Genomic DNA, 24,966 nt, shown 5'->3' on the forward strand with positions numbered 1-24,966 from the left:
GATGGAAATGGCCCTTTGAGGCAAAATGGCAAGCATCTGGCAAACACAAACATATGTTGTGCAGTGTGCATGAAGCTAGGTTTCCATTGATTTCCATGACTGAAACACTATATAAGGACAAAACATCCCACAGCAGTCAGTCAACATGGGAATGCCAGAGCAGATTGTTTCATTTTGTAGCCACATCTTTTATTGATAATATATATATATATATTCAAAGAACAACAATATAAAGAGGTTTTCAGATACCTAGAAGTTCAGCTCTTACTTTAGTATGTGTTGATTGTATTCTTATTGTTGTTAATATAAGAGGGTCCATTGTCTAAGGGTGATTTGTGTAAGGCTTATTTTTCTTATTTTCAGATGACCTCATTTACCTGTTTTTTGTCTTTGTGTGGCTGTTGGAGAATTACACCTCAACAGTGACCTCTGCTGGTAACAACGGTGTGTCTTGCGTCTCAAATATCCCTTTGCAGGTGTGGCTCACAAGAGTATATGCAATGTACTTAAGTAAACATTGCAAAAAGAAGAAACGTTCAGTAGTATTACATATATAAATGTATACAAATACATATGACTGAGCTGGTCCACAACAATCTGTGCCTTCCTGCCTACTGATGTACTCATACCTGAAGGACCTAAAGACCTTGTACATCTACAATTGTTTGTTGTTTGTTAGTTGCCTGCTAGTTGTTAGACTTGACAAATACACTTTATCAAACATATCAGTGTTTCACAGCTGGATGACAGATGTACAGGACTTCATTTTGCAAGTAAAGCTCAAAGTCAGTGAAGCGATAGTTTGCTTTAAATGTACACACTCCCAAAACACACAATTCCCCTTAAATCCAGCTTATTATATATTAGCTACATTAAATAAAAACATTTGTACTTACAATCAATACTTCCCAGCACTTTATATACATAGTCAAGACCCCAATCTGGATTACAAATCTGAACAATAAAGTGGACTGAACTCACAACGCCAATCTCACTCACTGTCTAAAATACCCACCACACCTCACTAGCGTACCTATGTCAGTTATCGGACAGTGTCAAACATCGGCCAATCTGTTTAACAATCAAAATGCTTAAGTTTAATAGTGGATTAACAATCTATAACTTCAGTTTAATAATGGATTCACATGACAACGCGAACGTTTGCCGATAACACGCGCCGTCCGATAATTAACACCCTTACGATAGGGTAGTAGATGTAGATGTCAGTAGGAGGTGCGGGAGAGCTGGTCCTCTGCAGCCCCAGCTCATCGTTCTGCTCGACTCCATTCTGCCGGAGGATCTCTGGGCCCTTTGGGTTTCTTAATCCTACAGTTGAAACCTGAGAGAAAGAAAGAAGCAAAACGGCGCAGACGGACATCAGCAAACGCTTGTGGCAAACATTGGGGAGGGGGGGGGGGGGATTCTGCAGTTTCTACAGGAGCTGTATTTTACTAAGAATAGCTCCCATAACTCAGTGCAATGCTAAGGTCAGGTGGCATGCCGAGACCTAATGATGTGCATATCATGTGTCACGCATCCATCATCCAGTGAAGCTGCATCGGGAAAAATGGCCAAGAGAATGACTACATGTAAATGCAATCAACGTCATAGTGTCCTCATTTGTGCATTGCCCAAACCAGCTGCCTGTCTGCTCCTAATGTCACAAAAAAAAACCTTTAAAAGTCTGGGTCTCCGGCCATGGTGACAAGCTGGCATCAATTGCCCCGGGAACACTTGGCAATCAGCGCACAATCATTTTCCTAGCATGGAGCAATGAGCTGATTATAGTGATGATTGCAAACTATTAGACACATTCAGATTGCTCCACAGGTGTGAGGGAGAGAGCCATGTGACCAGGTAAGTCAGCGCAGTAATCTCCCGACCACAAATCTAGGCACAGTTCTTATAGACACCACCGGATTGCTACTTTGCACTGGCTCAAAGGAGCAAAGGCCTTGCCTAGAATTCTTGTTCCATTGCAATGCAGCTCTGTCAATATAACCAAAGTACGGGCCTTAAATAGCGATAGGCAAGATGGACGCACCAGAAAAAAGTTCATCAGTTCATCAGTCATCAGTTGCTCTGCCCTGGAAAAAAGGGGCAACACGTTCATTTTTGTCACCACCGCCGTCCCCTGGACGTACATTTTGCCTATATCACTTGAAACTCTCACTAACCGTCGCCGCCACGCCCCCGTCCCCTGGACGCTTATTCCGTGATTATTTTATCTAGGCCTACATGAAGTTCTGCAGCCGTAATACTATTTAAAAAATATATACGTATATTTCCTTCGGAGGGGCAACTTCAGTCGGGCAGTTGCCCGAGCAACCTTAGCCCCCTCCTGTGCACGTCCCTGGCTATTAATAATAATGTATTCTTAATGTATAATAAACAATCGTGCTCCCTGGATGTATGTTGTTTATCTCACATCAGCCTTTTAGTACATTTGTTTCAATTTTCCTGATTATTTCCTTGTTTTGTTTGTTTTTACCTCCACTGTGTCTTCGACTTACTTCTTTAGCAGAGAAGCACACCTTTGTAAGTGTTTGTGGGGGACATCGCTTACCTATGCTTCCAGGAGTACTGACACTGTCTGTTGTCCTGTTGGTGTCTTTAAGGGGGCACGACACATACTCATAATCATCATCTTGTGACGAGCTGCCGTCCGCTGTGAGGTGAGAGAAACGGTATGTTGAGAGAGAGGGAGAGAGAGAGAGAGAGAGAGAAAGGGGAAGCCGAAAGCAGTGCACACTTTTGGCAAAAATCCTGCTTCCTTTCACACTTTTCCACACCTTTGTTTAGTGAGAAATCTCAAAGGCAAACACTCAGGCCACAAACAGAAATTACACACCCAAAAAAACTGCAGCCAGCTTATGAAGGACACAAGAATGTTAGAATCTCAGCAAATGACATTTTAGAGATCCACTTACACTTTCCTTTGATGCTGGGCAACTTCATCTGCACGACACATGAAAGCATAAATTACACACAAATGAATACTAAATATGGAGCAAGAACCAAATAGAGACTGAAGAATACATGAACCCAGACTACGTGCAGACTGCAAAGGGGATCGTCTTAAAGAAGACGACACGCCCAGCTCAAGGAGAACTCTAAACACTATTCGCCAACACCCTATTCATGCTTAATTTGTCATTTCATCTTCATCATGGAACCATTCAGTCGATTGAATGCGTCACCTTACATAGGCAACGCAGTGCATCTGATCTGCAGAAGCAGCAAGCTGTTCTTTGTTTGTTCGCTAAGATGTGGCAGGTGTCTGGGCTGAAACGACGTCATTTTCCCCCGGATTCATTTCACAGACCACCATGCATATAACGCCTTAGCGCCGGTAGCTTTGCCTGGTGAGGAAATGAGAATATTACCTGGGTCTCTCTAGAGGAAGGTCCACAGTTTCCTGAGAAATAAAACAAATACAAAGTAAACAAATGAGTCTGTTGATGAAAAAAACAGCAAACAAGAAGACAACGCCACCAAGCCTACAGAGGCTTGTCACTGAAGGGAATGCCATGCTACTAAAGCCATCAGAGTGAGACAAAGGTCCTTCACTCTATTAAATGCAAACAGCATCAGTATATTCGCTTTCGCTTTCGCTAACATCATAATGTGTGCTGTTAGCATATCTATAGCCATGGTACACAGAATACAACTGATTACAACTGGGATATTTCAGTCTTCAAGAGGAGTTCATTCTGCTATATTCTTTTGGTGGATTTATTTTTGGACAGAAATGTTGAAAATATCAAATATTATATAATATAATACTAACACAAACACAAACTCTGCCATTTAACCAAGTGTGATAGCAGAGCTTCTTGCAGGCAAATAACTGGGATATCATCCAAATGTTTTAAATAACCTGATTAGCAACTAGGCTTATGCAACTGGAGACGTATCAACATAGAATCAGGCAATCTATTTATGTAAATGTTTATGCAAACATGCATTAAAAACAGTACATGCAGTCTGTGGCCTCACAATAATGAGGACCACTGTACTTTCACAACCATCTTCCAATGCAATCGATGGTGAGTTAGTATAGAGATGGTGCTCTCTTGATCACAGAAAATAGACTTGATGGTTGTTGTGTGACATTTATCAGTGCTAAACTGCATATCAGAGTGATAACTTCCACATTTGGCCTTACATGAGAATCCCTGTAATGAGTGCCTTAGTATTGCCATGTTGCTTTTTGAAAGAGCCACTACCAATGGAGGAAACATGCTGACAAGAATAACAAAAGCTTTGTGCATGAAGGATGTCACAGGAAACTGTTGGCACATTTGCATGTGAGACCCTTTCAGCATGTTTAAAAAAGGTGTGAAAGAACAAGTTCCTGCATCGCTGCTGTACACATGCACCATTCGCAACAATCACACAATCAAACAAGCACTAATCTTGATGTTCAGAGGAAAGAAAAGGACAGACGTCACTGAGCTTCCTGCCCTTCCCCCCCCCCCCCCCCCCCCCCCCCGCTCACCTGGCACCAGCTCATAGTCTCTGTGGTCCTTTGCCAGTGCCGCCGGTGCCTCCCCCGCCCGCTGTTTGCCCGGTCCTGCCGTGTCATAGATGGGCAGTGTGAGGGGTGCGGGGGAGCGGGCACCGGGCCGGCCTTTGGGCTTGACGGTGCTGTAGACTTCAGTGCTGGATGGGGGCAGGGCAGGAGCTGCGGTTGAGCTGGGAGGCTTGCCTTTGGGCCCTCCGAGCTCGATGTTGTCGTAGTGGTGCGTTGTGGTGGCGGGAAGCTGCTTAGACTTGTTGACGACGGCGTAGGTGTCGTTCATCTTGCGCGGTGTGGGCTGGGGGCGCTTGGGTTTGGGATTCAGGCTGGGTTTACTACAGCATAGCACAGAGGTATTTATAAGGATTCATTATAAGGATATGACCATGCATACAAATAATGTACGTGTACTTCTCTATTTGTATAAGTGAGCAACTGTTTATGAATTTTAAAAAAGCCTTTTAGAGTACACGCAATATTTACTGTGTTGACCCTCTAGCATTCTTATTGATTAAGAAACATTGCATATCGCAAAAATACCATAGTGAGTTGATCGCCTGACCTCAGGAATAAAATCCAACTCTTCGTATTCAATCCTCACCAACAATCAGACTAATAATGAGGTTCCAAGAAATCACATTCACTCAGGCATAACTAACACTAACAGGAATTATTTTCTATCCTGTCACAAACCTTGCCGTTACACACATGTGGTGTCTCCTATAAGGGTTTTGCAATTCCACGTTCTGTATTGTAATGTCGGAAGCGGATGCTTCCTCAAGCTTAAAAAAAGTTTCATCCTTCTAACAGCGGTCACATAGAAACTCTAACTGACTAACTCTGCCTTGCTTTTTTTACCCTACATGTTCAAACTCACAGCTTTATACATTACTGCAAGCTATTGCCTACTCAACACACAAATAATTAAAATTGCTCTATCACAATAATGTGGGCCACATTTCCTCCCTTACTATTCACTTCTTTCTTTGTAGAAATGAGCCCATTCTCAAATGAATGTGGCATATTTACAACTCTACGACTATAAAAGACTTTCTACTCTAAGTAGCTACAAACCAATTACTGTTTCATAATACTGCTAAACAAAAAATATCATCAGCTTTCCAAGAAAGAGATAATGAACATCACAACATGGTTTGGTTTGCTAATATGAACAAGACATACTTTTTGGACAGGCACAAAGACAAGACAGATTATTGTGGGTTTGGTGAGTTCTAGTTTGCACAGAAGGGTAAACAATATGAAACGGATTACAAAGCTAATGCATTCAGCTGTGAAAAAGAGGAAGCCCAGATTCTTCCTGAATCATTTTTGGTTAAAACATCCCTGCATTCACTCTCTGTTTCTAAGCCGTTTTCTCCCTCTACCCTGGCAACGTGTCAGTCCAAAACGGCCCTCTTTGCTGAGTTGTTACCCCCTCTGTGTCATTGTACTACTGATTACCAACAAAACAGCGATGAGTAATAAGTTTCACAGATCTGTCAGTCCTCACCTCTTGGTGTCCACTCCGCTACAGGATAATGAAGATCTGAGCACTGGCTTCACCGAGTCCTCTGAGCCATTGAACAGGGAGAAGCGATACTACCAAAGACACACAGATGAATAAGGCTGAATTAGAGGCCGGAAAAGGGAGGAAGACACTCTCACACCTCCTTCAGTTTTCTGTATGTAAGACTGGTGCACACATCGTTCGGCGCACACAACTATTTGCATAGAGGAAGCCTGCTCACTGGATATTTCCTCCTTTGTTCTGTCACCAAGCACTTAGAGGGCGGTTATAGCTGTACTGTGAAAAGAAAACCGGTTGTGTATGGCTTAAAACAGTCTGGTATTACTTGGACTTTGACACTGTGTGGCAAGACTTGTAGATAGTGCTAAAATGACTCTCCAATTCATTTTGGCCTTATCACAATGATCCTGCTCAGCATTGCTGTAAACCTCATAGAAACCTAGCAGCTGACAATCAGCTTGTTTAGCACGAACATGTATTTTTAGATATTAAATATGGCATATACTGTATTGTCCCTGTATAGCATTAAAGTTTTACACATTTGTCTTTATAGAAATGCTTACTGCAATATGCAATACCAACAATATTTTTTAAGTTAGTCACATAGTAGTAGTAACAACATCCCCATACTCCACATCTAGATTTAAATACAAGAGATGATACAGGATTCCTCTACCCATAGCTAAGCCCATAATTATGCAAAATGCAAAAACAACGCTCTACATATCCTTCTCGTCTAGACTTCACCAAATCTGCCATCTAGAGTATTGTGATTGTCATTACATACTGTATGCATCTTGTCAGCGGTACTTTAATTCACCTGATGACATTTAATACCCAGCAGAAATGCAACATTAAGTAAAATGACAAATGCTTTAAGGTCTATGTGAATTACATAAATATACACCTCTAGTGCCAAACAGCACTAAGAAATGGGAAAGTGAGAAAGGATATTTGTTATGTGCAATCAACAAACACAAAAATCACAAAATAAAGCGACAAAGGTAATAGACAAACAAACCTAATATCTATTTCATACCTCATTGATATTGTCATAAGTGGATGTGGTGCCACGCAAGGCCTTTTCAAACATCTCCACCACGGTTTGAAATATAAACTCATACTGCTCCTGTAAGGACATGAGAATCACGGCCAGCCATTTCAAACTCTTTTCTGAATTGGTCAAATATGTGCTAACTAACTGGTATAATAATTATAAAGAGGAAAATGTCTTATTAAATAGTACTTAAAATGCTCGGGACAATACCTTTGTCTGTACAGCTGAGGGTCTTTGATCTCGGATTTCCAGAATGATGTCCATTAGGCTGAAATCTTTTTCGATTTGCTTCAGGAAATTAATAAATAATGGCAATAAAGCATGTGCACATTACCAGTGTGTAAACATTGTTGCAGTGTAACAGTGCTTTTGTAATAGTAAAACTGACTCAAATTAATAACTGTTTGAACACACAATTTCAACAAAAAAAAAAAGCTTCAAGTGTGCAAACCTTGGTGTGCAAAAGATCATGAACGTGGTCCACAGCACATAGCACCCCGGTTCTCCCACAACCAGCACTGCACACAAAGCAGATTCAGCAGTCAATCAGCAATTAATAACAAGCTTTTAGTAGATAGAGTACAGACGCCACCTTTACCTCTATACACTAAAATAAACGTAATTCTTTAAATGTTACAACGTTTTATATCTGCCACAGCTTGACAGCAAAACTGACAACATGGTTGCCTTGTGGCATATTCTGGAGACCAAGAAAAAGAAAACTGGGCAACTGTCTCAGAACTGACTGGTAGCTGTGGCCTCCATCAGGTCCTGAATATTGAACATGTCTCACATCATTTAAATCAAATCATTAACATGCATGGAAGTGTTCCGCTTGGAGATGATCAACACAGAATAGTGCGCACTGATGAATTTTAATGGGCATATGGGTACCTTGCTGAGAGAACATGTTATTTTGTTCAGGGATAGAAGAGAGAACAGCTCTGTGTCACAGGAATACAGCATGTGGCGGGGGGGGGGGGGGGAGGCCAACACTGAGAAGGATGGTGGGGTTTAAGGAGGCGCAGGCTGACATGGAGAGGTTTATGAAGGTGGTAGTGGGGGTGGGAGATGGGGCTTAAGCGAATTTCAGTGGAGGTTTTAGTGAAACACAGCAAGACTGACTGACTGACTGGTTTGTGTTGAGTCAAGCCCGTAGAAATGACATTCAGTGTTAGGCTAGACAGAGAAGGGAACCGAAACCTGCAGTGGACTAGAAGAGGAGCCGTGTGTCTCCCCTGAGCTCGCCTAGCCAGCTCCAACATGCGCAGGACGCCATCAGATGCGCTAGGGATGCCGTGATCAGGCCAGGCGGTGTACTGGAAATGGTGGATGGTGCGTGTGTCCTGTGTAAGGAAAATATAAAAAAATATATAAATTCAAAATGTATTATATATATTTCTTATGATGTTTCAAAGAGGCTATGAGGAATACCACATAACAGTCTACACCAGACATTGAAAATACATTAAAACCAATATACAGCAATGACACTTTCTTTTTCTACATGACAAAGCCATTCAATGACACTTCAGTCGATTCTCACGTCAGTGTTTTTTTTACAGTAATCAGAACTTATCCCAATACCACTGACACTTACTTGATTGTATTTGACACGTGACATGTGACACTTACTTCATGATATTTCACCACTAAAGTCCTTATAACAACTTCCTCATCTGGCCCAGATTCTTCAAACTGTCAAACAAGGGAAGATTGCATGAGAATCACAGTACTTCCCTCTACAAAGGTCCTTTCAGTTTTGCAACTGATGCTGACACCAGACAAACTCGTGCGAAAGTTAATGTGCAGAAGAACTGTCATTAGAAGACCTTTTGTAACACAGAGATAACATTAAAACACTTTTGTGTTACACCCAAAATTCCACCTAAGCCGTGAAAGAAAGATCATTATAAATATGTTGTACATTCATAGACTTACATTTGTTACTGTGAAGGAACCAAAGACTGATGTCTTGGACTCAGGAGCCCAGTAGTTCTCACACTTTCTCTTTAAAAGGAATGTTATATCCCATTTCAGTAAAACATATCCAAAAGCAAAAACAGACACGTGTATAAAGTGTATAAAATGCATTAAGAACCAACCATCATACAGGACAAACTAAAAAAGCTGAGTTACCTTTCCCAGTTCTACTTCTCTGCAAGCCATGATAATGACCTGAAATAGCACAGCAGAAGACATGTCAAAATTACTCCACTTTTCATACATGATGTCTTGATCGAAGGTGTGAGACAAAGAGTGTCATTACAATCAGAGTGATAAACAATTTAACAGCACGGTCCGTCAGAGAATGTCAATGCAAGTTGAAACCTTTAGGAGAACTATTAGATCAGGTATCCTCTTCGACGTTGCATTACCTTGACATTATACTGCCAGATCATCCTCCAGAAGTCCACCACAGTGTGGCCAAGGGGTCCCTGAGTGGCGATGTAGCTCCTGTTTGGAGTGGCACCCTGCATGAGGCAAGAACAGTGCCCTTAAAGGTGAGGTGTTACCATGAAATGTGTAGTGCATGTTGACATTATACCCATTATATTGAGCAGAACTGTTTAAATCGATTAAAAACGCATGGTTTCTTAAGCAGCATCACCAGAGTAATAAAAAACGTTTGCCACATTTACAAACAAAAAACAAGTTTTTCCCAAGTTTTTGGTATGTTGTGGAGGGACCCACCTGGATAAAATTGGCATTAATGTAGTCAGACGCATTCTCTTCAGTAAACAGGCCGAGAGTGACACGGGTCTGGTCATCTGCAGACACAGACACAGAGGAATATGATGACAGATAAATAGTGCTTTAGTATTCACTAGTGCTGTCAAACGATTAAAATATTTAATCGCGATTAATCGCATTTATGTCATAGTTAACTCAAAATTAATCGCGTTTAATCGCAAATTTGTATCTATTCTAAATGTCTCTTCGTTTATAATTTTTTTCCATCATTTTATTTTTATTTTAATGCCCTTATCAACATGGAAAAGTGGATTGGCTTGCTTTATGCAAATGTTTTATTTTATTGAAAACCAACATTGCCAAACAGGGCGGTACAAAATAAAATTATAAAGTGCACATTTCAGGTAAACAAGGACTCCTATAGTGCAGTTAAACCATGGCTTAATATTTTCTTTTTTTCAAGTTTGCTGGGAACATAGCAGTCAGGCCTCTTATTTCAGAAACAATGAACCGTAACAGTTAGGTTACCAATAAAAGGTAACCCTATTACTTCTTTGCTTTCAGCCAGCTGCCTGTTGACATTTTCAGGCAACAGTGAAGCTCGCTTCTTTTGGACAACACAACTTTTAAAAGTAAACTTTCCATTCAGAAGCTTTTTATCATCCATTTCGCCGTATCGCGCCGCTCACCATTCACTCAAACCGTAACGTTAGCCTACTACAGTTTGCCAGGCCAAAAAGAACGTTAATCTAAAAAAAAATGATAACGCGTTAAACTGACAGCACTAGTATTCACATATCCCAAACTAAAACACCAGGTAGGTGCCACACTTAGATTATACAGGAAAAGAAAGAATGAGCAATCAAAAAGGGGCATGGTAACATTAACATAAAAAGATGCTCTGTTCAGATAGTCTTCTTGTTGTCAGAGAAACAGAAAAACTGTTTAGACACCCAAGGAGTTCACATAGTGTTTGCACTATACATTTCTATACAGGGCCTACTGTATATGTAATGTACAATGTCGGAAACCCTGTGGTAAAAGAAGTAAAGGTAAAGAAGTCGTTTAGTAATCAGAAGGTTGCTAGTTCGATTCCCTGTCGAAGCGTCCTTGAGCAAGACACTGAACCCCTAATTGCTCCTGATGTGCAGTGTGCCATCAGTGTAAATGTAAAATGTGTATACATTGTAAGTCGCACATATGTAAGTCGCTTTGGATAAAAGCGTCTGCTAAATTACTAAATGTAAATGTAAATGTAATGTAATGTAAATGTCATTGCACTTATGTGTGTATAATATGTCATTGCAGTTCAAATGGTCTCTTACAGGGCAATATATCCTTGTAGCGATTCTTCTTCACATTCTCCTGTAGGCCTCCTGCCTCTGTAGTTAGGCCTATTTCCTGCTTCCTCTTTATGGACTGTTGACGCACCTTCTGCAAATAAGATAAACAAAACAGAATGAGTCAACTATGAATGGTTTCAAAATGCATACACACAGAGATACACACACATACACACACACGCCAGGGCAAGACAATACATGGGATGTTCTTTTTGTTTGTGATTCTTGTATAATATTATTGAATGATGACACAAATGGCAAAATCTGAAATATGACTGAATGGCAAAATCTGAAATATGACTTGAAATATGACTGAAATATGACTAAACAGTGAACCATATGTTCACCCAGTAGAGGGCAGGATTTTCTTTGAGAGCTTTGAACTTGTCCAAGCACAGTTCATAGTTTTACACTAATATCCTTGCTCCATATAGGATAGGATAGGATAGGATAGGATAGGATATTAGATGTGCCCCCACCTTCAGTTTGTGTCTAGACAGAAAACTGTTGTTTGCATATGCCTACAATTATGCCACGACCCTGTAGATTTGCACTGCATCGCACCTCTCTCTTGTTCTCTTGCCACACTGCACTTCATTTAATTTGTAATCACCAGATTTTCATTTTTATTTATGAAATTGTTATCCTTTTCCACCCTCTGAAGTCAATTTCTTAGACAGTCTTCTGTGCTTTTGCAAATGACTGTGTCAGGGCAAAAATGACCTTTAATCATAAAATACATTGTCCAGCCTAAATACATTTGCAAAATACAAATGTGTGCAAATTACTCAAAAATTATGTATTACTCGAAGAGGATTCAATGTACACCTGAGAAAGTTTTACCTTAAAAATATACCATAAAATGTACGTTCATGTACACCTAAACTGTAAACACATAGTGGGCCATACTGTTCCTATTCATAGTACACAATTAGAGTACTGGCTCTTGACTTGTCCTTTTTAAAGAACCCTCGATGTATTACCTCTGATGAGGTAACTTAAAAATTACTTATTCAAATATAACCTTAGACTGGGTGCTGTATAATATCCTAATGGTACCATTTTAACTGACAGTTCAATGGTAGGTTCCAGATATAACAAACAGAAACTCATCATCATTCACAGTTCTTTTCTGTCAAGGGGTTATTATTATTTTTGTCAAAGGTCATTTTCTGTAAAACGGGTTAAAACGGAAACCGTGAAGATGGCTAACCGACATCCTACTTTCTAAAAATGTACAGGAGTAGTGCATCATTGTGAAATCTACACTGTTACAGACACATACAATGGGCAGCTAAACTGCAGGCAACAAAATACTTGTGATTTTCTACTTGTTAAATGCTTCTGCAAATGGCACTGCTACTGGTCCATCCCTCAAGTTTGATCCTATCACAGTAAAAAGGTTGTAAGCTTTACATGCAGTATACTAGTAGTTCAGGGGAACCAGGGAAAAAGAGATAAAAGATAACCCAGATAAAATAATGAAAAAAATTACTTAAATCAAATCCTGACCAAACATAAATATGTTTGATCAAGAACTGGAACCATAGACATGGTGTATTCATGTTTCACCAGTAGATAATAAACCTGTGAGGGAAAGTGCATTTAAAAATAGTATATCCTGCTTCATGCCTGGTCAATGAACAACCATAGACATGGCCTTTCACGGAATAAATACTGACTTCAGTAAAACAGCAATATAGGTTCAAGTTAACCTCTCAGTTCTGGTGGGTACTATATTCAATCCAGTTCAATTGTGATAAATCAGCATGGCAAATCTCCAATATCAAGCACATTCACAAGCAGTAAATATCCAGGTGATATTTGCAAAACAGGTCCAATATGGAACATTGTTCTCACCAGAGCATGACATTCTATCCCTCAATGCCAGGCGTTACTGTTAGTACGTCAGTGACATGAGAGCTGGACAGTAGGCAGGAGTCTGAATGAGGAACAGCGGGTCCAATGTAGGCTACCTACATCATTTTCAGTTGTGGCCAGTCACGAAGTTTAGAGAGAGTTGACTCTATTAACGCCAAGGGCAACGAAAATGGCAAGACTAAAGCTTTTTGAGGGTGAACTATGTCAACATAATAGGCTACGATCCTATAGGTTAGGTTATAGCACAATAACACAAAATAGAATATCCTGAATAACATCGCTGAGAAAGACGTTCAGTGTCTTTAGGTAGGCTACGTAATCTAACAGACATACCTATATGAATAGTCAAGAAACAATATAAAGCTATAAGGTGTTGCGAAAACAATGATTGCAGGTTTTTGTGACTTTTTAGTAACAAGATCATGATAATCACCTAGTTCACGAAACCAATGACAGTGACATTTTAGATTGGTAAGCGTAATGCACTTCGGAAACCAACAAACAAAAAAAGCATTGACCCAGTAGACTCATAATGTTATCGATAATTAGTTTTAAAACTTACGTTATACTCGGATGTGATGAGGCTGTCCGCGTTGGTCCGTGACTTAGCCTCATGAATAAACTTCAGGAGGTGATTTTCCATTATTTACTAAAGTAATGCAGTCCCCCGCACAACTCTAAACCTACACCACGATCTACCAGCTGATTGAAAGGCGCGAGCTTTAAGAGGACTACATTTAGAGGTGAGGCCAACAGCCGACCGTAACGCGAGCATGATACATTTGCACTTTTAAACTCCACTGTCAGTCGAAGGCGGTTTGATACCTTCCACCTCACTGTTTCCGCCTGCTGGGAGCAGGAAGTTTTTTTTGTTTCCCTCATACATAGCCTACCTCATGTGACTTCTTACCTTGGTTTTCACTACGCTGGCTACTGTAGCTTACAGTGAAAACCTAAAGGAACACCTGTTGAACATCATAGGCCTAAGTCTAGGCTACATGAGCAGCAAGAGAAGAAACATTAGTTTTAAAAATCTATCTGCCTATCACTGCCACCATCTGCAATAAGGCAAAGATCCCAAGTTATTACACTACCTGCCCAATACGCAGGGGGGAAAGCTTAATGACCTTGGCATGTGACAGACAAAAACCTCTTTGTTTGCAGAGTACACTGTCTGGCTGTTTGACCAACCGCTGGCATAGTGGCATGGTTTTCCGTTCTGATCTGGTGTTGTTAATTAATGTACAGGAGGCCTACTGTTACACCACTCTGGTGTTGAGTTGAAACCCGTTCTATGGGATAATCCCGTTGCGATGAATGATGCTCACATACCACACCATACCATGTCCACCTAGTTCCAAAGAAAGCTATATTTTTATGTCACTGTTGTGCAATGCTATAATGTTATAGTAATACAATAATCCACATTGTTTGCTTAACATGACATACCAACATGATTTACAAAATATGTATAAAAAAATAACTTAACCACATCATTTAGCTACTGTAAGGTCTGTGTTCTGTCCGTGTTCAATTTCTGAGTTTGTCTCCCTTGTGTTGTTACATGTTTGTCTAGTCCTCGTGCTTCCTTGTTCCCGCCATGTGCTTTCCTATGTTTGTTTGTCTATGCCATGTGCCCTCTTGTTGTTGTTCGTGTCTCCACCCCTCACCTGTTCCCAATCACCCGGTTTGTTTGTATTATTGGTTTCTCCTGTGTCCTGTTAATTCCCCTTGTTTAGTCCATCCGTGTCATTGTCTGCCCCGCCTTGATTGTTCTCACCTGTCCCTCGTTATCAGTTGCCTGTGTGTGTATATATAGTCCTTGTATTCTTGTTTCTCGTTGCGTCTTCGTAATTACATGTTACCTGGTATGTTCATTGGTTTCTCCGCTGTTCCGCGTGTTTCCAGCGATTAGCGCTTCCTCCTTGTAAGGTGATTTACTCGCGCTTCTGACCTCTGCCTGTACAACGACTATTCTCCTGCCTATTCCCTGTTTGGATTTGTTTGCTACTCTTGGACTGCCTACCTGTGTACTGAACCCGGCTAGTAAACGTTTATTCTTCAATCTACTGTATGTGTTCTGAGTCGTGCATTTGAGTCCTGCACATCACCACCCAGTCGTAACAGCTACATAGTGACATGTTGTTTGTATACATACATGTCCTTTGAGCCTTTTACCACTGAAAATGGCAACCCTACTCAGGTGTAAAATGAATGGAGCTCGCTGGCACAGTCAGGAGTTTATGCTAGGTTAAGGGTTGACGGTAACAGGTTGACAGGTGACAACTGGAAGGGGCGCGACCAGCCGAAACTACACCAAGGCGCACCATGTGTACATCGGAATTCTGTTACGTTTGGCGCGCCGCTGTGTGCAAGTGTGACCAAATGTCTATGAGTGTGACGGTCAAGGTGCGACCGCACAGGAACGGCACCACAGACATACTATATAGGTCTATGAGGTCTAGGTCTATACTGTATATGCCTATGAACGGCACACTCCTGCCCCGTATTTGCGACCGCTAGCGCACAGCAATACCCGTAATTGCATGTACACTCACACACACAAACACACAAAGATGCGCACACCAGATTACACGCACTTAAAAAAAAATAGGTTAGGACACAAATCTTGGTTTCTACCATATGTTCCAGTGAACTAAGCTGGTGCACAAACCAAGAAGCGCCCGCCCGAAACAAGAAACATTGGTTCAATCTTAATTACACTGCTGATTCCTGGTTATGGCTAAAGGGACACTAGAAATGGTCTGGGCCAGACCACTGCGATAAGATGGTTTTTACATACCTGCATGGGACAATGATTATTATTTTATTTTTTTCTTCTTTGATGTTTTAGCATACAGAGGAACACTATGTTTATGTTTCAGGGTCTGTCTTGTCATCTGTGTATTGTTTGATTTTTGTGTCTACCCCCTTTTTTAGAAATATAATGTATGTATATATGTTAATTGTTCTATCTAAGGGAAGTCTTGTCTTGTCAGGTATGTGCATATATGTAGGTACCTTGGTACTGAATGTTGTCCTCTGCTAAATGAGTGGCTTAGCAGGTTTTCTTATTTGACTGCTGAATGTTGTCCTCTGCTGATGGAGGCTTAGCAGGTTACATTTTCAGTGAGACTGCTGATTATTGTCCTCTGCATATTGAGAGGCTTAGCAGGTTTCCTGGATATTTTGGAAGAGTTATTAAATCATATAACTAACTTTGAACCCTCACTCTGTCTCTGAGCTTTTTGGCCAAACCCACATTTTTACGGCAACCTGAGGCTTAGTCCGTAACAGCAAGGATGGCAACGGCGAGCAAAAACACCACTTAACACGTTAAATAGACATACATAATGACAGACTCTCTTTGCTCCGCTTATCTCCAGGTCTTAGATTTTGTGCATAGTCAGACTATTTTCCGGTGTATTAGAGCGTTTGCCCACCTGCCCATATTTGTCCAGCCTGATTCACTCATTATTACTCACAACTTGAGTAATGAATTATTACCAGTAGCAAAGGAAAAGTCGGCTATTAACAAATAAAAAATCTGAGAATGTACAAGTTATGCAGACAATGAGTTTCAAATTTCTGTATGCTGCATTTGAAGAGGACCTCTTTTACCAAATGGTTGCATGCTATCTTGTGTGAGTACGAAGACCACAGATCTAGAATGGTCAGACCCAGAGCTAACAAAATAACATAACTATTTTGAGTCATGTCACCAAATATATCTGTCGAAGGTTTCTAATGGTTTGTGAGCAGTAGTTCCCAGCAGTCTGAGTCAGTGGTGACAGAATATGTTTTGTAATTGATTGCAATGGATTGAAGTGAACAAAAACCACACTTAAGGCTAATTTAAATCACTAAGTTTACTTTTCACTAGTTGCCATGGTTATAAGGTCATCTCATATTAGACAGGGTTCTGGTAAACTAACCTGTGCGCTGTTTCATCAACAATTTGTGAAATAATGCAGTTGGGTCACTGTTAGAATGACAACTTGTAACTTGTAAATACATTGATCATACAATGATCAATGTATTTATTTTTGAGCTGCAGTTGAGTGAAGAATGAAACATTGTTCTATGCCACATTAGAGGCCTGCTACAGTAGCACCTTCATTTGAACACTGTCCATAACAGCTGGTTTGGAAGTACTTCTACATCAAAAGTAGTACAATAAGCCAGTCTACGAAACAAAAAGAATCAATAACATCATCTGCACTGTTGTATACTTTCTTAGTTAGACTCCATTTATCAGACTGTATTGTTTATACTGTGCCTATTGTACTGCAGATACTGTTGTGCTGTATTTCTACACAGCTATTCTCTAAAGGCTTGGCCCTGCCAGCACATATCATGCTTACAGTTTGGAAACCCTCAGCTGGATCCTGGTGTAAGCTTTTGTAGGCTAATTAGCCAGCTTTGGGGAGTGTTTTGGGTGATGAAGGAAGCGCTGTGTTTGAAATCAAAGTCCTCCTAGTATGTATCTGTTATAACTGAGAAACATGGCAGTGCTAGAAGAGGCTTCACATCAATGTCGCTAGGGTTCTGCTTTGTCAGGATTTTGTCAAAGTTGAATATAAAATTACTCAAGTCTACTCTCATAAGTTTACTCAATTTTCTGGAAAAGTGTCACATATTTTGCAAATGTCAATAAACATGTATTCCTCTGTCCATTTACTGTGGATACAGAAGCCTTAACAAGGGACACACTATATAGTCTCAACCTAGTCCACAACTGACCTGGCATTTGAGGACTTTTATTTTGAAATATGGACACAAATTTCGCCACACTCACAATGGATCTCTCGGAGAGAGGCTGCAGTTTTCAGTCTTCCTCTGTCACAATCCAGGATACAGCCCAACAGTCAGCTGTTAACTGCTACCTCTTTTCACTTCAGACTTTAAGCAGCACATGTGAGTAGTCTCTTTGTTTCATTACTGTTTATGCCAAGGGAACTGTAATTCAGAAATTACTGGAAAATCAGTGTTATGTCTGCTTAGGCAAAATTTGACTCTCACGACACACTCTCAAAACAACAATTTCTTACAAAATGATTCAAACTTTGCAGAAAGGGACTCTATAAAGATTCTGATAAATCAGGTTTGAACCACAAATCGCTGGTAGGTTGATTTACATGTAAGCCTGAGCAACTTTGTACTTAATGGGGACAAGACTTAAGACAATAATCTGAAAGGCCTACTTTTAACTTTGAAAACAAGGCACAGTTTTTATCAGCCCTTAGTGAGTAACGTATTGATCACCAATGTCACTTTTGCTGAATAACATGTCACCAACTCTGCTGTGGTTTGTTCATGTCTGAAAATATTCAAGCCACTGTATTCTATGAGTTCCAGATGCCATTGAACATCCTAGTGGCAAGCTCTGTCAACATGAAAGTACTCTAACAGCATTTCATGGGGCTGCAAAGAAAGACAAACGGTGACGCTTCAAATAGTACCCCAGTTGCCAGCAAAAAGGAGGTGCAACACATCTTAACGGGGGGAGATCCCAATGAGATGTATAAGATCACACACACAGGAGACGAGAGTGACCCCTTGGAAGGTTCCACGGACTCTTCCACAGAGGCTGACAACTCATTGCAGGACTGCGGGGAGAGTGTGTCAGTTCGAGCCTGTGGAACTGTAAAGGGACAGGATGAGGGGCAGTCTGTACGGCAGGCTGATGGAGATTCTCCTTCACCCTCCCCCATCTGCAATCATGAAGAGGAAGTGCTGACAGACAGTTGGAGAGGACACAGGAAGCATGTGTTCATCTTGAGTGAAGCCGGCAAGCCGATTTATTCTCGCTATGGCAACGAAGAAGCACTTTCGACCACAATGGGTGTCATGATGGCATTGGTTTCCTTTGTCCAGAGTGGAGATGACAACATCCGCTCCATCCACTCAGGTAACCGCAAAGCTAGTCACATCACAACAATCACATCCACCTCGTGTATGGGATCTGTTCTTGCGAATTAAACCGATTTGGGGCCCACATACTTGTCTGCCCAGGGTCCATCACACTGTAGTAAAGCCTCCGTTGCCATGGTAACTTTCGTAAAGCTAGAATTGGAGGTAGACCGAGGGCTGTCAGCCTCTGTTGTGCTTTGTTTTGTTTTGCTCTGCTAAATGACTTCATTTCAAATAATGACATTGAATGCTATATTCTTCTTCCTTCCATGCCTTCCTGTAGATGACCACACAGTTGTTTTCATGCAGCAGGGCCCTTTGGTGCTTGTCCTGGTGTCCAATAACAAGCAGTCTAAACAACAGCTGCACAGTGAGCTCCTTTACGTCTACTACCAGATAGTCAGCATGCTTACTCAGGCGAGCATAAACCGTATTTTTGAGCAGAAGAAGAACTACGACCTGCGCCGCCTGTTAGCAGGCTGTGAGACGATCCTGGATGGTCTTCTTGACTTCATGGACACAGACCCCAGCTTCCTGCTGTCTGCAGTTCAGTGTCTGCCCCTGCCACCCTCCCTAAGAAACTCCATCAGCCAGACCTTACAGAGAGCCATCACCCCGAACATGGTTTTCTCCCTCCTCATTGTCAACGATCAGCTGCTCACCATCGTCCAAGAGAGGACGGTTCTCGAAGATGCCAGGCTGAAGCCGACTGATCTGCTCCTGATGCTCAACTTTATCACCTCCTCCTCAGCGTTCCGTGGCGGTGAGATCTGGACACCCATCTGCCTACCACTCTTTAACTCTGACTGTTACTTCTATGCCTACATTGCCTATCTGGATCCTCCTGATTGCACAGTGTGCCTACTCCTCATTTCCACGGACAGGAATGCCTTCTACGCTATGGCAGAGTGTAAGAGGAAAATCGAAGAGAACTTCAGGGCTCAGAATGTTCTAGATGTCATTTCAAAAGCTCAGTCATATCACGTCAGTCATGTCGGCGTGCCAGATCTGAGGCACTTCATGTACATGCCTTTCAACATTCCAGACAGGCACGATAAGCTCCCGCAATTCAGCAGGTGTGTAAAGGTGCTTTTCCATACCCCTATTGAAAACCTATTGAAATGTTGGCTATACATTGCAAGTTGTGCAAGCATCACACATCATTTACTTTAGTTTTACCATTTTCCAGCTATAAGAATATTGCATTAATTCAACCCGTCTTGGTGACCAAAGCTCTTTCAATTTTGTGCCTCCCAGTAGCAATAAAGATCTTACTTGGTTTGCAATATCACATAATGTGTATGTCCAGAGAGTACAGTCTGTGTTTATTGTCCATAAAATTGCCCTGTGGAGCCATTTATGCAAAAATGCAAGTAAATAAGTAGAGACTGATTGACTAGGACTGAGAGTGCTTTGTGACTCATTGTAAGTGAGGCTGTGGTGCAATGGGAAACACATGATGCCGAGAGACGAGCCCAAGGTGAAGGCCTCTTTGTTCTGACAGTAGTACTGTGTCTGGCCATTTTGGCATCACTTAAGGAGATGCTGCAGTCTTACTGCTCACATGTTTTGCGTCAACCCTCTCACATGACACAATTTGTAGGCTGTTTGTCTCAACAAAAGCTGCTGTTATTTCCTGGAAACGTTTTTTTTTTTGTAGGAGGCCTTCAGCATCTGGTTTGTTCTTTTTTAGCTCGCTGATGGAGGAGCCCTACATGGGTTTGGAGAGGACAAGGCTGCTTGATCTATACCGTCACATGCACTCCCAGATACACAGCACAACACAGCCGCTGAAAATAATCTATCATGTTGCACCGAGAGAAGTCTTGTTTGCCTGGGTAGGAGCCTTTGCACTGTTTATCTAGTAACTGCTTGGAGAGAAAGTGGGCTTTTCTATGAAAACTTGAAACTAGACTGGAAGAAGAAAAACGTTGTCAAACTCTATATGACCACCTGCGTGCAGCAGTGGTCAAATCATAAAATAGTATAAAGGATTATGCAGTATTTGTAAAAAAAATAAGTAGTCCAAGGAAGGAGACAAAACAACTGAATATTTAAAGTCCATGTTGTAATTTTAATGAATGTGAAGCCTACAAAAAACAATGTTTAGATAGTGAGACTATCTTTTTGCTTGAAAATAATCCATCTTTTCTTTTTCAGACTACCAACAAATTTGAGCTGTACACCTGCTTCGGTCCTTTTGTGACAAAGTCCTCTGCTATCAACTCTGTTACCAAGTTGTTGCGCTGGATTAAAAAAGCAGAGGATCATCTTTTCATCCTAAATCCCCCAAAGTACTCCAACGTACCTAGTGGCAGAATGAACTCCAGTGATGGCCAGAGTGGCTCAGACAGACAGGAGACTCCAGATGGAGGCCTCAACCAGTCAACCATTAATGCACCTCGGTGTAGCCCTGCTACAACATCCTGAACTTCAACTTTGAGCATAGATATGATGAATTAATTCATAAATGGTTATATTACTGAGACTGAGTTGAGCATTGAGTTTGTCATTTACTCAAGATATGCTGGGTTTTTGAGGTATACCAAGGTACTATTGTAATTCTTTTTTTTGTATCACTTTATATGTGACTCAGATAGAACAAAATGGTCCCAGTTTAGACTCAACAATAGGTCATTACATGTATTTATGGATATCAAGAACATTGCCTCATCGAAAAACTGCATACTACTACTAACATAACTATTCATTAGCAGTGATGCTCTTGTTCAGTCAACCTTGTACTGAGTCAACTAAGGCTATGTCTGAAATGTATGCGGTTGCCTCACTCATTTTTCTATGGGCCTGTCTATAGTTCCTTCTGTAAATACACTGTCTTTCAATAATGTTACACGTTTAAGCATACAGAATGACTGAAAAAGTCAATATGCAATTTACATATTGCACTTAATTAACAAGTGTATTTTGCATAAATATTGTTTTCTCGTCAAGTCATCGAGGCATTGTGAAAAATGTTTTCTATTGAAAATAAACATGCATTAACATGTAAAAAAGATGGAAACTCTCCACGTGGAGTAGGCCTACTGTCATTCATTTTATGTATGCGTTTATTTGAAAAGGGACAGTGTACATTGATAAACATTTCCATAAAAATGTAAATGCACCAGAATTAGCTAGGTTAGCTAGTTTTCATCCGTTGTCCCTTGGCAGGACATGACAGAGAGAGACAGAAAGAAATAATAAAAATCAAAGAAAATAAAAAAAGATAAACAAAAGTTTGACAAAACAGTGCAGTTAAGATAACAAATTGTGACAACCAGACAGACATACATACAAGGTAAACAACAGTTTGACAAAACAGTGTTATATAACACAGTCTCCCCTGGTGACTGCCCTAGTTGCCCAACCAATGTCGTCCTTTGGCTGTATAAACTCACTCAATGGTGGAGGTGCCAGCCCACGTAATATTAAAAAAATGAGACAGGCATTCAAAAACTGTAAGAAACTGTGAAATTTTAATAAGTTATATTTGTTGTTATATGGCAGTGGTGATAGCTGATAGGTTTCCAGTCTAGGTCACTATTGATTTCAGAGTTGTTGTACTTGCTTGTGACCAGCTTGTGTAACAGTAGCCTACGAGATGTGAGAAAAGATCATGGCGTGCATAAAAAGTTTGGCTGCCTCTGTAGTTAAGTATGGCCTTACATGTCTAAAATTAGCCAAGTTAAATTTAATGGTATTGGCCACCTTTTTTACATGTTTTTTAAATGTCAAATTGCAAAATAATTCATCCTGCCTTTGAGGGCCATTAACACAGATGACTAATGCAAAGGCTGAGAGACGAAAGTTATTTTGTGCTTAATTCAGTGACAGGTATGGCCATGTTTGAGGTCTTACTTCCATCTGCTGGACAGGTGCAATAACTACATTAGCCCACCTCACAAAGATAGGTTTCAGTGTCAGTGTTCACAGTGGAAACTTCTAGGTTATTGCTGTCAAGTTAGATATCGCTACTTCCCTAAGGTTTGGCAAACAAACTGGCTGTATTTGTTAGTAACATATGGCTAATGCCTTTCACATGGCGAGCAAACAACAGTTGATCATTAGCTAGTTTCCCGTCACAAACTCCCTCACCCAGGCTTGACCCCAGCCGCTAGGACCAATCGCTCGGTAGTCCTTCCCGGTCCTCACCGAGCTCCGTAAGTGAAGATGGCGCAGGCACTGTCGGAAGAGGAGTTCCATCGAATGCAGGTAACCGAACTTGTTGACAGGCATTTCTTGGTCGTTATTCACACCATTTATTTATTGGCATTGGTTTAGATCGAAGTCATGAACTGGCTTTGCCTTATGACTTTTACGTTTGGTTGCAAAAGGGAGAAACATGAAACACAAAGGCCAAAACGCCTTGGAATCTGGTACATAGTGCTGACTGAAGACGAAGGGAGGTGGCTTGACAAGCTTGTGATGATGGTGTGCCAAGGTGGCTAGCGGCGTTAGCTAGCATGGCTATTTAGCGAATATGCTATAGCCAGGGACCTTAAGAAACTGGCGGTAGTTTCATGAAATTGGCAAAATACCAATTGGAGACAACTTCACGAATGTCACAAATGTTGTCCATTGGGTCTTTGTTTGTGTATTTATGTGACGTGTGACAGTGTGTCATACATTTACAGAACGACTCCTTGCTGGCTTGCTAACTAGCAAGCGGATGTTTTGGTTGCACACTTCCATGGTTGAATTCAGTGCATTTAGATAGCGACGCTATCTAGCTTGGTGCTCACTGGCTTGCAGTGCACATAGGAAGCTAGCTGACTTGTGGCATTTAAACTGATTAAACACAAATGGGTTGGGTGTCACGCTGAGCCATCTTTATTATAGATTTACTCCCTTGTCAAACCACCTCACCACGTTGCACACAAGCATATTTGTAAAGGAGTCGAAGTGGGTCGGGACAAGTTCTAAATGTAGCTAATGACACCGAGCTAGCTAGCAGGTCAGTTGTATAGCCTGCTAAAGATAGCCAACTAGCTAGGTAGCTAACGTTGCTGTGCTTTCTGTTTGTTGACATCCTTAATACATTTGAATCCCGCAGTGAAACCAAACATCTGAGTAGAACCTTAAGATATAGAGGGATCTGATTTGTAGCTAACGCTTAAAGACATTTAGGAAAGCCTACCTGCAACATTGCCAGAAAATGAAAACCGTTAACTTGCTAATAGGAAAGGGCTCGTCCATGTCATCTTAAAGGTTCAGACGAACTTATTAGGCTATTTCGACTTTATGCCCATTTCCCCAGCCCTTAATTCAGTGAATTGATTCATTAGTGATAAATCCTGGCTCCTCTGTAGGCTTAAAGTGTTTCTGGGGTAATGTAATGAACTCACTTTCTGGTTCACCAGTCACCTTGATCAGTGGATGGGTGTAAACATGAAACACATGAACATGTAGGCTACTCTCTGAAACTTCGTCATCTAAGATAGCTTATTACATGCAGTCATTTACATTGACATTTGTTCTCAGGCTCAGCTTCTGGAGCTAAGAACGCAGAATTACCAACTCTCTGATGACTTGCGGAAGAACACAGCTGGTAAGGAGTGACCACTGTGCCTTATTATCAGGGTTATAATCAGTAACCCCATTAGATAAGTGTAAAGTGCATGCTTTTTAGCGTTTGTTTACATATCTCACTCAATTGATATTGTTTGCATAAGCAAGTACAAGGTGAGCACAGTATATGCCTTACACACACCATCTTTCCATGGCCTTACCTATGCCCTTATGACATTTCAGTTATTGAGCTTAATCTGTCAGTTTTTTTTAATGCATTTGAATTATGTGCACGCAGGTTTAGGTATACCATAATCTTTCATTTGAAATCATTATCAGAATGCTTTGTGTTTAAAGGTTTGTTGCATAAGTGGCTTTGACATTAAGTAATAATGTAAGATCGACATATCCTTGTTTTATGCATAATATATATAGCTTGTAAATGGTTAGAAATTAGTCAGTTTCTCAGATCATCATGAGTAGATCATCATATTATTAGATTCCTTCTCTTATTGTCTGT

At 40.9% G+C, this 24,966-nt stretch overlaps 3 protein-coding genes across 7 annotated transcripts in view; 2 read left to right on the top strand and 1 right to left on the bottom strand.

The window, feature by feature from the left end:
- Positions 1 to 356: 356 nt before the first annotated feature.
- On the bottom strand, positions 357 to 14,077 carry ptpn18 (protein tyrosine phosphatase non-receptor type 18). The gene is made up of 17 exons (XM_031565872.2): positions 13,588 to 14,077; positions 11,127 to 11,235; positions 9,802 to 9,878; positions 9,486 to 9,581; positions 9,247 to 9,285; positions 9,049 to 9,117; positions 8,743 to 8,805; positions 8,311 to 8,453; positions 7,559 to 7,625; positions 7,318 to 7,395; positions 7,090 to 7,179; positions 6,033 to 6,121; positions 4,502 to 4,857; positions 3,387 to 3,418; positions 2,931 to 2,958; positions 2,567 to 2,668; positions 357 to 1,339 (listed from the first exon to the last, which is right to left on the bottom strand). The coding sequence occupies exons 1-17, from the start codon at positions 13,666 to 13,668 to the stop codon at positions 1,266 to 1,268; spliced, it is 1,593 nt and encodes a 530-aa protein (XP_031421732.1). The 5' UTR covers positions 13,669 to 14,077; the 3' UTR covers positions 357 to 1,265.
- Positions 14,078 to 17,802: 3,725 nt separating this feature from the next.
- mon1ba (MON1 secretory trafficking family member Ba) lies at positions 17,803 to 21,623 on the top strand. Of its 2 annotated transcripts, none has more exons than XM_031565874.2 (4): positions 17,803 to 18,129; positions 18,384 to 18,936; positions 19,222 to 20,014; positions 20,632 to 21,623. In XM_031565874.2, exons 2-4 carry the CDS (start codon positions 18,444 to 18,446, stop codon positions 20,801 to 20,803), a joined length of 1,458 nt encoding a protein of 485 aa, XP_031421734.1. In that variant the 5' UTR covers positions 17,803 to 18,129; positions 18,384 to 18,443; the 3' UTR covers positions 20,804 to 21,623. The 2 variants fall into 2 exon arrangements, with proteins under 2 accessions (XP_031421734.1, XP_031421733.1); XM_031565873.2 differs by having other exon boundaries at positions 17,804 to 17,942.
- Positions 21,624 to 22,851: 1,228 nt separating this feature from the next.
- Positions 22,852 to 24,966, top strand: part of gripap1 (GRIP1 associated protein 1) — a 53,000-nt gene continuing 50,885 nt past the window's right edge. For 2 of the 4 annotated variants that reach the window (XM_031565875.2, XM_031565877.2), the window contains exons 1-2: positions 22,852 to 23,150; positions 24,420 to 24,486. In XM_031565875.2, the coding sequence (XP_031421735.1) occupies positions 23,109 to 23,150; positions 24,420 to 24,486 (109 nt within the window). In that variant the 5' untranslated portion in view covers positions 22,852 to 23,108. The remainder of the gene's footprint in view (positions 23,151 to 24,419; positions 24,487 to 24,966) is intronic. The other 2 variants (XM_031565878.2, XM_031565876.2) reach the window with 2 other exon arrangements.

Source organism: Clupea harengus, chromosome 4 (assembly GCF_900700415.2).
Source record: "Clupea harengus chromosome 4, Ch_v2.0.2, whole genome shotgun sequence".
Lineage (NCBI taxonomy): Eukaryota > Metazoa > Chordata > Actinopteri > Clupeiformes > Clupeidae > Clupea > Clupea harengus.

Coding starts and splice junctions, on each gene's coding strand:
- ptpn18 (XM_031565872.2), bottom strand. CDS start 13,668: ATGGAAAATCACCTCCTGAAGTTTATTCATGAGGCTAAGTCACGGACC. Junction 9,879..11,126: donor CTACAAGGATATATTGCCCT/GTAAGAGACCAT, acceptor CTGTGTCTGCAG/ATGACCAGACCCGTGTCACT. Junction 6,122..7,089: donor CTTATGACAATATCAATGAG/GTATGAAATAGA, acceptor TGTCTTTGGTAG/TATCGCTTCTCCCTGTTCAA.
- mon1ba (XM_031565874.2), top strand. CDS start 18,444: ATGGGGCTGCAAAGAAAGACAAACGGTGACGCTTCAAATAGTACCCCA. Junction 18,937..19,221: donor CATCCGCTCCATCCACTCAG/GTAACCGCAAAG, acceptor GCCTTCCTGTAG/ATGACCACACAGTTGTTTTC. Junction 20,015..20,631: donor AAGCTCCCGCAATTCAGCAG/GTGTGTAAAGGT, acceptor GTTCTTTTTTAG/CTCGCTGATGGAGGAGCCCT.